The following is a 17,995-nucleotide window of genomic DNA, read 5'->3' as shown; positions in this document are numbered from 1 at the left end:
TAACAACATGTCTTATATGCACTTTATGTCAACTTGCAAGTCTACAGAATATTTTTAAATTATCTGTTAAAGTTATTGTGTTAATATTAATACACCTTCTGCATGTGACATATGTGCTGTGTTTTGAACCTTCATCCCAGAGGAAAGTTGTTTCATTTAGCTGTATACATATGTACACTTAAATGACAATAAACTTGAACAAACAATCTGCTGGAGGAAATGACTGGGTCACCTGCATGGAGAAGGAATTGTCAGCATTCTGGATTGATCCTTGTATGTCCTTGATTTACTGTGAAGATAATGTCATTACTGAATGATGCTCCGGTCTCCTAATGCTCCAAACTTATCTGACTCAAAGAGGGAAGGCTGATCTTGGAGGCCTGAAGAATCCCAGTACTGAACGGCAGGACCAGGAGTTTATTGTCACATGCACAAGTACAGAGAGAGATACAAAAGTGTATCACAGGTACCTAGGTTCAGACAACACCCATGATATAAATTACCGATTATCTATACAAGACAATGAGTAAAAATAAAGGCTGTACAAAATTGGATATGAGTGCAGAAAAACCACAATCAGAGACAGATCCAAGGTAGTGCAAGACTTAGACCATAAGACATAGGAGCAGAATTAGAACATCTCACCCATTGAGTCTGCTCCACCATTCAATCATGGTTGATCCTGTTTTTTATCTCCTCCTCAACCCCAGTTCCCGGCCTTCTCCCCGTAACCTTTGATGCCATGTTCAATCAAGAACCTATCAATCTCTGCCTTAAATACACCCAACGACCTGGCCTCCACAGCTGAACGTGGCAACAAATTCCACAAATTCACCACTCCCTGGCTAAAGAAATTTCTCTGCATCTCTGTTTTGAAAGGGCGCCTCTCTATCCTGAGGCCCTCTTGTCCTAGTCTCTCCCACCATGGGAAACATCCTTTCCACATCTACTCTCTCTAGGTCTTTCAACATTTGAAAGGTTTCAATTAGATCCCTCCTCATCCTTCTGAATTCCAGCGAGCACAGACCCAGAGCCATCAACCGTTCCTCGTATGATAACCTTACATTCCTGGAATCAACCTTGTGAAGAGTAGGTCCATAGTGTTCCACTGCTGAGGTAGGGTTAGGGGTTGTGCTGATAAATACAATAACCTGATGGTTGTAGGGAAGTAGTTGTACCTGAGCCCGGGGGTGTGGGACAGCAGGCTTCTATGTACAGTTTATATCCTGCCTGTCAGTAGCAGTAAGTATAGGCTCAGCCTTTTCATACATTTGTCATAATCTTGAGAACCTTCTTTGAGCTGTCTCCAAAACATGCACATCTCCCCATAAATAACACGAGTCAAACAACATATTTTAGTGCAATACAATATGGCCCCCTTCATCTATGTCAGTGAAGTCCTGGCAATGATCCCTCTGGCACTCCATCAGTTGCAGCTTGCCCAGTAATCCTACCTTGTGTTTCCTGCTGTTGGCTAATTTCTGTCCATGCAAAAACATTACCTACAATATTGTCTTGCTTTCTCACCCAATGTAGGAACACTTTAAGTGGCACCATATTTGTTGATCCAAATACATATTATCCACTAACTTATTAAACCCATAAACAGGATTTTCCTTTTATGAAAACGTTTAATTGTATTGTGATTTTCCAGATGTTTTTAATGCTCCTGAATAATGAATCCCAGCACCTTCCCAGTTACAGATGTTCAACTTCTTGTTTTATGCATTCACATTCAAAACTTTTATTGAACATCAAAGTCAGGAGGTCATGATACTGACATATAGGGCTATGGTCAGACTACATCTGGAATACCGTGTAGAGTTTTGGTCTCCTTAATTAAGGAAGACTAATAATGCATTTGAAGTGGTTCTGAGCACATTTACTAGACTAGTACATGTGGTGGGTGGGCTTTTGGTTAAGGAGATGTTGGATAGGCTAGTCTGATATCCAGTGAGATTTAGAAAACTAGCTGGGAACATGGTATAATTACATCCTGAGAGATTTTGTTAGGTAGGATGTGGGGACAATATTTCCCCTTCTGAGAAATATAGACCTATAAGGAATACTATTTAATAACATGGGTCAATTATTTAAGACAATGACGAGTTGTGATGTTTTTTTCCCTTGGAACTTTGTGAGTCCTTGGAACTTTCTTTCTTAAAGATTGGTGCAAGCTTTGACTATCTTAAGGCAGAGGTAGACAGAGTTTTGAAAGGCAAGGGGCTGAAAAATGACCAGGGGCTCACAGGAAAATGGGCGCAAGCAAAATCACCCACAATCTTATTGAAACACAGGGCAGTCTGAGCAGCCAAGTGGCCTAGTTCTGCTCCTATATTGTATAGTTGCATGTTTGCATTGCATTTAATTACTTGATTATATTTTAACATCAATCTTTATCCATGAGCACAGCCAAACTTGCAAGCTGTAGAACATTTAAGATATTAATTAAAAATGGGTTATTTATTGCTTGGTTTACAGTTCAACATGATGGGCTGCTTGGCTGGTTGCTGACATTGCACCTGCTGGACACCAATGGACTAAAGCCTTCCAGCAGCTGGTTTCAGGGATACTGTTAAACTCAGTACTCTCTACGCCTTGGTGGACAGTTGGCGTTGCAGGTTTGCTACTGAGTTTACATGTTCCTCTGCTATTGATCTTCTCCATTACTATGCATGGGAATTTTTCACCTTAATTAGACCCAGTCCTGACTTCAACTTTTGTTGAGTAGCCTGTTAAGACAACAGCTAAAATTTAAAAAAAATATTTTCTTTTAAGGATTAGATGCTTGCTACAGTGGCATACTTGTCACAGACAGAGAAATGCATTACTGAAACAGTCATGCTGAAGTTAATGCAAAGAAATTCAGTTATAAGTTTATGCCATTATTTCAAATAGATCTTTAAGATACAGTTTTGTTGAGATATTTTGAAGAATCCTCCTTTTTAAATGCAATTCTACTGTCTGTGAAACTGATCTGCTGACAACAGAAAAGCTAATACGTTGCTTGGTTATGGAGCTGTCCCTCATTACACCTGCTATGATCTCACAACCATTTTATCTCAATTTGCAAAAGCTTGTTTATCCCCCCACACTGAAGTTGAAGTCATGGCCTGTACAAATAATGCAATATCTTCACTCCCTCTAGCTTTTAAATTTAACTACAAGAAATTTCATTTCAATTTTGTTGTTTATATTTCAAATAACCTTTAATTCCTGACCCTTTAATTATGTTGTTTTGTTTAATGCAAGCTGTGAGAGAAGGCAATGCAGCAGCACAATACAGCAGCCTATCTTCATGACAATTACTGTTCTTTTCTAATCAGAGTAATCAGTAGGCTTGTATGAAGTAGTTCTGGCACAAAAGTAGATTTATCTTCCTATTCCTATCAGTAGTATATTGACATGTTTCTCTGCAAAAGTAAATGGTGGATCTAGATAAGATGTTGCCAATGTTAGTGATAATTTTACTTTAAGGAATCATGTTCAGGAAGTGTATGTGAGTTCAAATTATTACTTTGTGTTTTATCCATTTGAGATCAGAAATTTAAAGTAGGGGAGTTTTTGGCATTGAAGATGTGTCCAGCTGTTTTCATGAGATCATCAGGCAAAGGTTGGAGGTGAAGTTCTTTATTCTTTAGAATGAGCCAGCAGAAAGTTTCAGTCTGGCCAGTTTCCATGTAGAAACCCTATCCAGGGGTTTTGATGAACAAACTGCTTAAGTTCATTGTATTATTACTAATTCACAAACATCCATTCAGTGTATAAGGTTACACAATATTTGAATCCACAATTAGAACTCTGATAATGTCCACTCAGTATAAATGTCTTACAATTCATCTTTCAGTTCAAGATTAATACTTTGCCATAGCTCTGGGTTTCTTTAAATAGAATTAGCTTCACCCTGACACTTTCATATCGTAATCAGAATTAAGATAATATTTTGGACTAATATTTTATATTCTCAATTAAAATTCATTAATCCAGTATAACCCAGCTAATTTGAGTGGAAAAACAAAATTTCTGCCTGAACAGCTTAAAGGGCTGTCAGAATTACTCCTGCTCTGGTATATTTGAAACTTAAATGCCTTCATATTCACCCTTGGCCAGTAGAACTACACTTGCTATATGGTCTCATCACCATGAACCAGGTACTTCAGAATCAGTTGTTGTAAACCTAACATACACAACAAAGGAGAAACTCAACGAGACAAGCAACATACATAGAGATATCTGCAGTCAAAGTTTCAGGTCGAGAAACTTTTGTCTGAAAAATTGCAAAGCTAGCTTTATGTTGAAATAAACAGCAGTGAGAAAGAGCTTAAGCTTTCTGACACACAGTATTTTTTTAGTCTTGGAACTTTGGAGGAATCCATTTATTAGGGAAGGTTCCAAAAACAAGGGAAGGTGCTGGGAATCTGGCAAGCACATTCCCACTTTAAAAAGGAATAGCTGGCATTTTGACAGGCACACAGGAGAACTGGTTTGATTAAGCTTAGCCCAGGAAATGAGCATGCATGGATTTGCATGCAATACAGTAATAGGATGTGTTAAAAGGAGTTGCCAGCATAATGTTAGCTATTGTTAACATTTTGCACATCAAAGGATCGTCAAAATGAACATAAAACAACTATGGCAACTTTCCCAATGTACCCTGAACTCTAATTAAAGAGACTATAAACAGAGCCTCTAGTGTTTATGCCAACAATAATAGGTGGTCTTATATTTACATCTTCAAAATGATTTATTTTGTCTTGCAACTTTCCTCAAGCCTAATGAAACTTTGTGGGTGATGCTAACGTTATACTGCTTGTGGAACAGGACAACAAGCATTCTGAAATTTGCAAGAGTATTATGGGAATAAAATTAGCACACTTTGCTTTCATCAACAATAAAATTATGGAAATAGGAAGTATCACCTTTATGGTTTTGAGGGATCCATGTGAAATTCAGAATCATGTCTTATTAACACTGACATATGTCTTGAAATTTGCTGTTTTGTGGTAATGACAGTGCAAGACCTAAAAATTACTATGTTACAAAAATAAATAAATAGCAGAAAAGATAAATAATAATGTCATGTTCATGGGTTCATGGACCATTCAGAAATCTGATAGTGGAGGGAAAGAAGCTATTCCTGAAAGCAGTCGACTTAAAACTGAAGTAGAAGATAGTGCATCATAAAGTTCCAAATGTTATGTGAAGCTTCCATTTTCTAAATAGATTCTTACTTTCGTATGTTCTGATCCAGGCCAAATGCAACGTTTGGTCCACTTGGCTCTTCATTGCCCATAACTCTGAATGTCTAATTTATTTCTCACTGCCTTTTGATTGTCAGCATTTCTGTTTTAGATCATGAAGGTAGCAGCTGAGCCCAAGGCTAAGAGGAAAAATCAGAGACACAAGAGACTGTAGATATTGGAGTCTGGAGCAACAAGCAATCTACTGGAGGAACTCCAGGGCTCAAGGACCATCAGTGGGGGGAGAACAATTTGACAATGTATAAACTTTGACTGCCTAATGGGAAGCGAATTTGAAGATTGAAACCTGAAATTTGTTGTGGTAGTTAATGGGTTAATCCTATGCCACTCAATTAGCCGCTCCTACATGGGTGGAGTTTACATATTGCACAAGCAGCCCTATCAATAAAGTTCAGTCAGATATCCTGCACAGCTGGCCTCCAGGTGTCTCTCTGCACTCTCCCTCAATGTCAAGCACAACATAATCCAGCACAAAGTTCATACCACATTAAGCAGTAGTAGCCTCTGCCCTCCTATTTGCCTCTGAGAAATGTACTACATAGGACAGGAATCATGAAGTACTATAGATGTTCCACTAATGTCTCCACAAAATCCTCCATTCCACCGGGAGGGAATGCAAACAAAATCAACATCCACTGACAGGATGAGCTCAAGATCTTCAGCATCGAGGCCCATTGGCACCATCAGACAGGGTAAATCATTTGCAATCACATCACCAGTCTCTGAAACCTCTCAGTCGATACAGAGCACCATCCTGGCACGAGCATATCTGATGCACAGAGAAAATGATTCAAGTATATTCTCAGAAATGATGATTCCCTGACTGGAGAAATGGATCTCTAAGCTTCTTTAGGTCAGACATGCAGCAGGCATGTCAAATTCATTCATGCGAATGAAGAAGAATGGCTGCACATATATTACATCATATACTTTTATCTTTTCTAGTTGAGTTTGTTGACATGTTTTTAGTTGTGGTCTGATGTGTCTTTCAGCCCATGAACCCAGAGGGCATGGTTTAGCTGGCTATCAAAGTTTTCCCAGATGGTTTCGTGTCAGCTTTGTTCTGTTTCCTCTCCCAAAACTCTGCATAGTCCTGTGCTCTTTTCTCAGCCCTCGGGCACTCATGTGACGACAGCTTCAGCAGCGAGGATCTACTGCCAAGCCAAGCCTTATTATTGAAGGCTGGAATGGCTTTGGGAGGAAAGTTGACACCAGGAGACCTTCAAAGAATATGATTTTTATCATGTTAGGTCAGGAGTTCTTTCAGGAAAGCTATATTATTTGCTGTAAGAGACGAAGACTTCATATATACCCTGCAGTTCATGAATATCATCATTGATCCCCAAAAAGTCGACTTACTAATTCTCCTTTTAAGGTCATATACAAGTAGGTTTGTGTCACTAATAATAATCCGCTGTAGATAACAGTGGCACGGTAGTGCAGTGGTTAGCATGTGTAAGTACCAGTGACCCAGGTTCAATTCCTGCTGCTGCCTGTTAGGAGTTTGTACATTCTCCCCATGACCATTGAGGTTTCTTCAGATGCTCCGGTTTCCTCCAACGACATACCAGTTGGTAGGTTAATTGGGCGCTGGAAATTGCTGCATGATTAGGCCAGGGCTAAATTGGGGGTTGATGGACAACAGGTCTAGAAGGGACAACTACATGCTGTACTCAATAAATAAATAATATGCCCATTTTTTCCATGTATAAAGTAGGCTGTTTAAAAATTATTGGCCTGTTCTTTAGCATGTTTCCATTTGTTTAATTTTGAAGGCATATATTTATAGTACATTCTTAATATTGACAACAGGACAGCTGAAATGATTGTAGACATAAGCTAATTACCCAAGTTCATTCCTGGTTCAAACATATGGAGAATATTTGTTCATCTGTTGAGTCATAGAGTAATAAAGCATGGAGAAAGGCCTTTCTGCCCAACTTGTCCATGCTGACTGTAGTGCCCAGCAAGCTGGTTCCATATGCCTCTAATTGGCCCAGATCCCTCTAAACCACTCCTGTTAATGTACTCATTTGCATTATTGTTTTATGTTTGAAGCTAGTATCTTTGACAGGATCAATATACAGTTTAATATACAGGTGGAAGGTCAACTGAGGAAGATCTGTACCAGCAAGGCGGCTGGACCGGATGGAGTTTCCCCACGATTACTGAGGGCCTGTGCGACTGAACTGGGAGAACCACTACAGCGCATCTTCAACATGAGTCTAGATCAGAGAAGAGTACCCAGACAGTGGAAAACATCCTGTATTGTCCCGGTACCGAAGAAACCACAACCAAAGGAGTTGAATGACTTCAGACCTGTTGCCTTGACGTCGCACGTGATGAAGACCATGGAGCGGCTGATAATACAGAATCTGAGGCCACAAACCAGGCACGCCCGGGATCCGCTTCAGTTTGCGTATAAGGAGAAGGTGGGAGTGGAGGATGCTATCACGTATTTGCTGCACAAATCACTCTCTCACCTAGATGGGGTCAGTTGTGCTGTGAGGATTACATTCCTTGACTTCTCTAGTGCCTTTAACACCATCCAGCCCAAGATCTTAAAGCACAAACTAACGGAGATGGGAGTAGACTCTCACATGGTGGATTGGATAGTGGACTACTTGACAGATAGACCTCAGTATGTGCGGTTGGGAGACTGTAGGTCTGACACGGTGGTCAGCAGCACAGGAGCGCCACAGGGAACCGTACTCTCTCCGGTCCTGTTCACCCTGTACACATCTGACTTCCAATATAACTCGGAGTCCTGCCATGTGCAGAAGTTCGCTGATGACACGGCCATAGTGGGGTGTGTCAGGAATGGACAGGAGGAGGAGTATAGGAAACTGATACAGGACTTTGTGATATGGTGTAACTCAAACTACCTGCGTCTCAATGTCACCAAGACCAAGGAGATGGTGGTGGACTTTAGGAGATCTAGGCCTCATATGGAGCCAGTGATCATTAATGGAGAATGTGTGGAGCAGGTTAAGACCTACAAGTATCTGGGAGTACAGTTGGACGAGAAGCTAGACTGGACTGCCAACACAGATGCCTTGTGCAGGAAGGCACAGAGTCGACTGTACTTCCTTAGAAGGTTGGCGTCATTCAATGTCTGCAGTGAGATGCTGAAGATGTTCTATAGGTCAGTTGTGGAGAGCGCCCTCTTCTTTGTGGTGGCGTGTTGGGGAGGAAGCATTAAGAAGAAGGACGCCTCACGTCTTAATAAGCTGATAAGGAAGGCGGGCTCTGTCGTGGGCAAAGTACTGGAGAGTTTAACATCGGTAGCTGAGCGAAGGGCGCTGAGTAGGCTACGGTCAATTATGGAAAACCCTGAACATCCTCTACATAGCACCATCCAGAGACAGAGAAGCAGTTTCAGTGACAGGTTACTGTCGATGCAATGCTCCTCAGACAGGATGAAGAGGTCAATACTCCCCAATGCCATTAGGCTTTACAATTCAACTGCCAGGACTTAAGAACTTTTTTTTAAAGCTATTATTAATGCTTTTTGAGTTAGTGATTTAGATGCATATCATATTATTACTGAGTTAAGTATTGTATGTAATGAGTTTTTGCTACAACAAGTGTATGGGACATTGGAAAAAATGTTGAATTTCCCCATGGGGATGAATAAAGTATCTATCTATCTATCTATCTATCTTTAAACAGAAATATTTAGAAACATTCAAATGTGTACAAGAATATAAAAATGATTATGCTGTTAACTTCTTTGTTAGGGAGATTTGATATCGTTTATAAGCAAATAATTATAGAGGGTCAAGTTTCCAGGCCACCAAAGAAATTTAGATTACAGTAGAGAACATGGTCGTGCTTTGATCATTACTGTAACACTGTTGGCATGGATGGAAGAATTGATCTGGGCCAGTTTTCCTTGCCTCCTGCTCAACTGAAACTTAAACTTAACTTCTGGCTGCTTTAGATAGGTGAGGAAAGTGAGTGAGTTAGCTGCATGCCCCTTAGCATTTACTGATTTAGGGGCCTCAACAACAGTCAGCTATTTTTTTCCAAATGATACAAAATCATTCTCCAACAGTGAAAGATTCATTTATTCCATGTGTTAATTCATTGACTTACTCAATTATAGCAGCAAAGATAAACAAGTGCTGGCCATTTCCTAATTTTCTACCGCATCCACAAAGGGTAGGCATAAACGAGATGCAAAGTGATCCAAACACGGTGATGTGAGCTGTCACAGTGCAACAAAAGGTCCAAATCTTTTGAATTTTTTATTCTCTGAGCCAATAGTGATCAGACACCTGAGGAAATCCACACAAGATTTTCTGTTTTCCACTCTCTATTGCAATATCCTGCCCGTATTGTTAGCTCGAAACACTGGAAAAATAGGTGTGGAAGACTTGATTTCAGATAAAGCCTCTGAACAAAAAACTATTGCTGACAGCTTCTAAAAGGGTTTCATAGAGTCACTCCACTCAGAATGCACCAAGAATGGATCACAGATAAAGCAGATTAAAAACTCACAGATGTGAAACAGCTACTTTTATTCATGTGAGAATATTCTGCACCTGCTCCTTCAAATGCATTGAGATACTGAGAACAGGTCCATTCATGACTAGCAATACATATGTAGCAGAAGTTCAGTGATGAACTCACAGTGCTACAATTATTCACCAGTTAGAGTCCTAGAGTGCGGAAACAGGCCATTTGAGTCCTAAAGAACAATCAATCACCCATATAACTAATCCTACACAAATCAGTCCTGCCAAAGAGAGTCAGCCTGAAACGTCGACTGTACTTTTTTTCCGTAGATGCTGCCTGGCCTGCTGAGTTCCTCTAGCATTTTGTGTGTGTTGCGACACAAATCCACTTTTACATAAGAGCAGGAGTAGGACATCTGGCCCTTCGAGCCTTCTCTGCCATTCAATAAGATCATGGCTGATCTGGCCATGGACTCATTTCCACCTACCTGCCTTTTCCCCATAACCCTTAATTCCCCTACTATGCAAAAATCTATGATTTAAATATAGACCTTGCCTTAAATATATTTACTGAGGTAGCCTCCACTGCTTCATTGGGCAGAAAATTCCACAGATTCAACATTCTCTGGGAAAAGCAGTTCCTCCTCATTTCCATCCTAAATCTGCACCCCCAAATCTTCAGGCTATGTCCCTTAGTCTCATCTATCAGTGGAAACAACTTTACTGCCTCAGTCCCAGGTGACTCAATCTCTCCCCTTCATCTCTGGAATCAACCTGGTGAACCTCCACTGCACCTCCTCCAAAGCCTTCTTCAAGTAAGGAGACCAGAACTGTGTGCAGTACTCCAGATGCGGCCTCACCAGTACCCTGTACAGTTGCAGCGTAACCCCCTGTTCTTAAATCCCTCTAGTAATGAAGGTCAATGTTCCATTTGTCTTCTTGATAGCCTGCTACACCAGCAAACCAACCTTTTGTGATTCATGCACAAACACTCCCAAGTCCCTCTCTGCATGGCAGCATGCTGCATTTTTTTACCATTTAACTAATAATCTGCTCTTTCATTTTTCCTTCCAAAGTGGATGACCTCGCATTTACCAACATTCTACCTGAACCTTGCCCACTCACTTAACCTATCTGCATCTCTCTGCAGACTCTCCGTATCTTCTGAACAATTGGCTTTTCCACTCAATTTAGTATCATCAGCAAACTTAGATACACCACACTCGGCCCTGTCTTCCAGATTGTTAATGTATATCATGAACAATCGAGAGCCCAGCACTGATCCCTGCAGCTCACCACTCACCACTGATTACCAACCAGAGAAACACCCATGCATCCCAACACTCTGCTTTCTATTAGTCAATCAATCTTCTATCCATGCTAATACATTGCTCCCAACTCCATGCATCCTTATCTTATGGATAAGTATTTTATATGGCACCTTATCAAACGCCTTCTGGAAATCCAAATACTGTAAACAACATCCATCTGTGTTCCTCTGTTCACTGCACTCCTTATATCCTCAAAGAACTCCAGTAAGTTTGTCAAACAGGACATGCCTTTGCTGAATCCATGCTGTGTCTGACTGATGGATCCATTTCTTTCCAGATGCCTCGCTATTTCTTCTTTAATGATAGCTTCAAGTGCATTTTCCCAACTACAGATGTTAAACTGATAAAGTTCAAGGGATAAAGGGAAGTTTAATCTATAAAGTTCAAGGGACAAAGGGAAGTTTAAGGGATATGTCTGTGTATTTTTGAGTGACTGCAGCGTGTCTGAATAATGTTTCACAGCTGCTTCTTTGAAGCAAGATAAGGGTTAAAGTTCACCCAGATCCACGTAAGATGTCTCCTGGCTTTTCACACCTTTTGGTTTTGACAAAAGGAAGTACCTGATGGAAATTAGACAGGATATTCCTTTCTTAATTAAAGCTTAAATTTGATGGATGTTCTTAACTTTGTAATTAAATTGTGGCTCCAACAAACCAGGTAAGACAATCCTTTCTTTAATTAAGGTGGCTGGAGTGTCTATCAAACTGACTGTTCTTTTGTATCAATACTGTAGTCCATTGACATGGCTGGAATGCTTATCAAACTGATCATTCTTTCGTATTGGTGGCCTTATAACATCAGGCAGTGAACTTGTTGAACCACCGGAGGGATGAGAAGCCTTCTCCCCCTGATGTTGGGGCCGAGTTCACTTGCCGGCTGAGCTCGAAGAAATAAACGGGTGAAAAGATAAGTAACAATCTTTTTGTGCTGTCGTTATTTGAACTGGTAAATTTACGTTTACAAAAGTACTGGCCTATAGTTACCTGGCATTTACCTACAACCTTTTTTGAACAGTGGTGTGACATTCACCATCTTTCAATCCACAGGGACCTGTCCAGGGCCCAAAGAATTTTGGTAAACCATCTTCAAAGCCTCTAAGATAACTGCTGCCACTTCATTCAGTACCCTGGGTTGCATTCCATCAGGACCAAGGGACCTATCTATTTTCAGGCCCACAAGTTTGCTCAACTCTAGTAACAGCTATTGTATCACAGTCCTCACCTCCCATGGCATCCATAACATCTCTTTTTGGCATGTTAGATGTGTCCTCCACCATGAAGACCGACACAAAATAGTCATTCAAAGCCTCGGCCATTTCCTCATTACCCAATATCAATTCCCCCTTCTCATCTTCCAAGGGGCCTACATTCACTTTAGCCACCCTTTTTGGTTTATATAATTGTAAGACCTTCTACTATCCCTTTTTATATTTTGTGCTAGTTTATTTTCATAATCTAGCTTCCATTTCTTTATTGCTCGTTTAGTGGTTCTTTGTTGCTTTTAAAGTTTTCCCAATCTTCCAGTTTCCCACTACTCTTGGTAACTTTGTATGCATGAGCTTTTAGTTTGAAGCCTTCTTCTATTTTCTTAGTTATCCCAGGCTGCCTCTCTCCACTCTTACTATCTTTGCTTTTAACTGGAATATATTTTCATTGAGTACCATGAAAAATCTCTTTGAAGGTCTTCCACTGTTCCTCAACTGTCCCACCATATAGTCTGTGTTCCCAGTCGACACTAGCCAAATCCTCCCTCATCCCATTGTAGACTCCATTGTGTAGACAGAATTTACTGGTTTTAGATCGAACTATTTCACCCTCTGTTTGTATGAGAAACTCAATCATATTGTGATCACTCTTTCCAAAAGGATCCCTAACTACAAGATCACTAATTTTACCTGCATAGGACTGGATTTAAGATGGCACGTTCCCTTGTAGGTTCTGTGACATGCTGTTCAAGAAAGTTATCATGGATGCCTTCTATGAAGTCCTCCTCAAGACTGCCCAACCAACTTGATTCACCCAATCTATGTGCAAGTTAAAGTCCCCATTCTGACATGCCTCAGATATTTCTCTGTTTATTGCCTATGCCACTGTAATGTTATCGTTCAGTGGCCGATAAACAACTCCCACCAGAGATTTTTTTTCCCTCTACTATTCCTAATCTCTACCCAGATGGATTCAGCATTCTGCTCCTTAGGTATTAAATCGTCTCTCACTATCATCTGATCTTATCTTTAATTAAGAGCGCTATTCCACCTCCCTTACCTTCCTGTCTATCCTTCTTTATTACCTGATATCCTTGGGTATTTAATTCCCAATCCTCTCCACCCTGCAACCATGTTTCCGTAATGGTCACTAAATCATACATCTTTGGACTGATTTGCGGCACAAATTTACTGACCTTATTTCGAATACTACGGGCATTGACATAAAGTTCCCTTACACTCATTGCACTTTTAAAATCATGTAAGCTTCTTCTCTTTTGTATTTGACTTTTCTTTACTCTACTCTCACTTTTCTTTTTTTTATCTTTATCCCCACTTTTCCCTTTTACTTGATCCATACATCTTGTGGTGAACTAGATATACCTGTCTGACTGCTCCTGTGGCTCCTCCCACAGACCCTGCTGACTGCTCCTGTGGCTCCTCCCACAGACCCCTGTATAAAGGCGACTGTGGGCTGCTGCTCTCCCTCATTTCCCCCAGGATGTAGTGTTGTTTATTCTTCCAGTCAATAAAAGCCGATATCTCTTTTCCTAAGTCTCAGCGTGAGTTATTGATGGTGCATCACATCTCCAATCTGTTGAACCCACTCCCCTACTATTTAGTTTAAAGCCCAATCCACAGCCCTAGTTATGCAATTTGCTATGATCCAGGTCCCATCACAGTTCTGGTAGGTCCCATTGGTGCAGCTCCCCCCTTCCCCAATACTGGTGCCAATTTCCCATGAATTCAAACCCACTTCTCCCACACCAATCCTTGAGCCACACTTTTAACTCTCTAATCTAATTGACCCTAGGCCAACTTGCATGTGGCTCAGGTAGTAATGCAGAGATTACAACCTTTCTGGTTCTGTTTTTCAATGTAGTCTCTTGCTGCCCAAGTTGCCTCAGCAGAACCTCTTTCCTTGTTCTACCTATGTCATTAGTACCCACACGGACCATGACAACTGGATCTTTCCCTTCCCACTGCAAATTCATCTGCAGGTGAAATAAGATGTCCCAAACCCAGGCACCAGGCAGGCAACACAGCCTTCGGGACGCTCTATCCTTGTGACAGAGAAATCTGTCTATTCCCCTGACTATACTACTCCATTTGCCACAACATTTCTCTTCTTTCCCCCCTCTTGAATTGCCTCCTGAACTACGGTGCCACAGTTAGGTTGTTCATCCTTCCCACAGCCCTCACTCTCATCCGCACAGGGATGGGCAAGTTCAAGCACGGAGGCTCCTCCAGCACTGTCTCTTGGATCCCACTGCTCACCTCACTCACAGTCGCACTCTCACGTCCTTGCTCACAGCCCGAATTTTCACACAGAGGAATAGAACCTTCATCAGCCTATCAGTCAAAATGATTATCAGTTAAACTATGTTTGTAAATCACTTTCTCTGCAAGTGATCCATATCCTTCCATTTCCTGCATATCCATATACCTACAGTATCTTAAAGCCTCTCACATGCTACGATCATGCCTGATTCCACCACAAACATTGGTAGCCTAATACTCGCCGTGACCCGCACATCTCCTTTAAACTTCCCCACCCACTCACCTCACCTCAAAAACAGGCTTTAAACATTTTTTTTGATACTTTGTGGAATAGGCCCTTCCGGCCCTTCAAATCATGCTGCCCAGCAATCCCCTCCCCACCCCCAATTTAATCCTAGCCTCTTCATGGGACAATTTACTATGACCTATTACTCGACCTGCTGGTATGTCTTTGGACTGTGGGAGGAAACTGGAGTTCTTGGAGAAATGCCACATGGTCACACGAAGTACACATAAACTCATTACAGGCAGCAGCGGGAAGTGAACCTGGGCCACTGGTACTGTACAGCCATGTGCTGACCACTATGCCACCATGCCGTATCTAAAATGATGTATATATGTGTGTATGTTTAAGTATGCATCACATCAACCTGCTGGTGGTCTAGTTGTATCCGTACCAGACTTTGAGGCAAATGGTCCTGGGTTCGAATCCTGTCAGCTCCCTGCACACTTTTAGTTCATGCTGGGTTGAGCATTGAGCTACTAGCTCGGCCTCGTAAAAAGCAGACATAAACGCTAAAGGAACAGCAAAGTCGCTGCCCGATGCGCCACAAGGCATGGAGAGGAACATATGTGTATGTATCCATATATATGTTATATTCCATATCTATGAGCAAAAATTATTCATCTTAAATCCAACTGAAATTTTCAAAGAAGTTTCAGACCACTCTGCATTACAAGTCATTAAAGATCAACATGATTTTCAACATTATTCTTTAATGTTTATCTCTGAGATGCACCATACAGTCTGCAATTTCTGATTCTCCTTTGCCATATGCAACATCGTTTGCCAATGGGCAAGCAGATGGTCTTTCACTCGTGTTACTTTGAGGCCACGCAGGGTGATTCAATCCTATGTCCCCAACCTCCTTGGAAAGCATCTGCCATCTTCACTGGCTTCTCTAAGGCAGGCGGCTCGGATAGGAAATTGCCGATGGGTGGGAGATAAAAATGAAATCCTGTGCCCACCAGTTCATGCCACAGATCCTTGCAATTATATTGTCCCTTTGGGCATTACTGTTGCTCCTGGTGTAAATTTAGCTACAAAAATGCTCATCTGTTATTTCTAGTGACATTTGAGCTGTTGTACATTATTTAAGACGTTCTTTGCACTTCGTAATTTGCACTATGAGTAGGTAGAGGTTTTTAATTACCATTCTCACTGATGATGTGTCATTGAAGCAGCTGAGTCAAAACAAAATTTCACAAGCCTTCATAATTTTTCTTTTAGAATGTTTCAAGGGGAAGGTAATTTTACAGGAATGTATTGAAACTGTTTTCAACACATTAATTTGCAAGGATAGCTCCAGAATGGTAATTTTTGATGAAAGCAGAAAACATTGCCACATTTAAATATTACATACAATCATCTAATTTCAATTTTAAGTTCAGCAAGAATTTTTTATCTTCCCTGACTAACCTTCATATTGAATTCAATGTGCCTTTATCCTCTATTTCCCTATTACAACAACTGTGAAGATTTTAATACCTTAGATGATATTTGACCACCAAGCTTGAAAATTCACTGCTAACACAATGCCTATCCCCACTAACAGAACTGATACTTGAAAAGCAAAGTAGGTCACCCTGTTTAATTAAAGTCATGTAATAAGTTAACATGGTGCCCATCACCACAACATCTGGATCACAGAATTACTGCATACAACTCATAATAGGAGGCTCACAAAGAATGACCAAATCAACTTGGATTTAGGCTGTGGAGCACTTTATATTAAAAGAATTAATCTCTAACTAGAACTGGCATCTGTTCTTCCTGCTTTATATCCTATTGCAGGAACTGGCTTCATTTAGAGTTGGTTGAGATGGCACATTTATAAATATAAAAAGCAACAAAAGATTCATAGAAAGCCATTGATGTTTCATTTACTGAATGAAAAAGCATTAAGGTATATACGATCACAATGAAAGGATTGAGTGTGTATATGCAGCTTGCTTAATCTAAACTCCTTTCCAATTTATAATCTATCCATCTGTTTCCTTGTATTTTTTGGTTCAGCAGGTGTAGTCTCAAAGTGTTCAACTTCCTCATTTTCGGAAACAATCCGTGTGAGGCTGAGTGATCCATATACACTGCTTTTCACCATTCCCTCCACTAGAAACACAATCTACCTCAAATCTCTTTTACAAATAAAATTAATCCATTTTACCTAATTTCCTTTCAGCCTATTGAGCAGAAAGGTGTAACAGATATTATCACACTCCATGAGCCTTTAATTAAACTGAAATAAAATCTGCAGAATCTCTAATCAGTTTCTAGGTTATCATTAGATATATATCTTCCAGAGATTTCATTACTTTTAGAAAAAAATCGAAGTCCATGCAATAATAAACTGTAATTAATGAGATAGGTTTCACTATGGTTATGTTTACTGTGTGACTAAAATGAAAGAACATCTTAATTTATCACACATCAGGAAAACATATCTTGTCAAAAGTTTGCCTGATAGTTTTGAAAACTACTAAAGCTGCAAATTTTGCCAAATACTAAACTATATTTATAAAGTAAAAGATTGAGTTACCCTATTAATTTACAAATAAAAATCTGAAAGCAAACACCAGCTGAATATGACAATATTGCATTCTTAAACTATAAAATATCTATATTCTAGCCACAAATTTGAACATAATGTACTTACCCAAGAGACATTTTTGGCCTTGGGTGCTTTAAGCATGGCAACATGTAGAGTTGTGATAACCAACAACAGCCCCACCAGCATGGAGAGCTTGGTGGAGACGTCCACTTGCACCAATTACCCAAATCTATATAGTTCTCTGGCCTGGTTAACAGAGGCACAGCGGTAGTTAAACGAAATACCAACACATTGAGCCATGTCCACTCTTGCTGTTAACAAGATACAGTGGCTGTCCCGAAAATATCATTTAAATTATCTGTCCACAGACCGTTTGCAATGATAAGTCCTTTATCTCCACCACAGAAAGGCTGATTCTTCTATCCCACTGAAATTGTCATAAATACAGAGTAGGGATGAGACACATCACATATTTTTGACTTGCCAGGGGTGGAGTTGGAGCTAAGATGGACACGGTTGTGCCCAATCACACACCAAGCTTTAATGAAGACTTTGAGCCTGTGGCTTACGCAAGCATTAAGATATAAATAAATACTGAAAAGGACTACCACTGGGAAGACCTTGAAGA

General features: G+C 40.4%; 1 protein-coding gene across 5 annotated transcripts in view; it reads right to left on the bottom strand.

Annotated features, from left to right (window-relative positions):
- The window catches only part of LOC140732254 (voltage-dependent L-type calcium channel subunit beta-2-like), a 318,120-nt gene that overhangs the window by 183,850 nt on the left and 116,275 nt on the right, over nt 1-17,995 (bottom strand). Inside the window, exon 1 of one of the 5 annotated variants that reach the window (XM_073054610.1) lies at nt 17,473-17,753. The exons of the other annotated variants lie outside the window; for them this stretch is intronic. Within the exon in view, the coding sequence (XP_072910711.1) occupies nt 17,473-17,553 (81 nt within the window). The 5' untranslated portion in view covers nt 17,554-17,753. Of the gene's footprint in view, nt 1-17,472; nt 17,754-17,995 lie in introns of those variants that run through there. 5 annotated transcript variants of the gene reach the window in all.

Source organism: Hemitrygon akajei, chromosome 8, assembly GCF_048418815.1.
Source record: "Hemitrygon akajei chromosome 8, sHemAka1.3, whole genome shotgun sequence".
Lineage (NCBI taxonomy): Eukaryota > Metazoa > Chordata > Chondrichthyes > Myliobatiformes > Dasyatidae > Hemitrygon > Hemitrygon akajei.
Note: the sequence above shows the minus strand (reverse complement) of the source record. Positions and strands in the feature narration are given on the sequence as shown.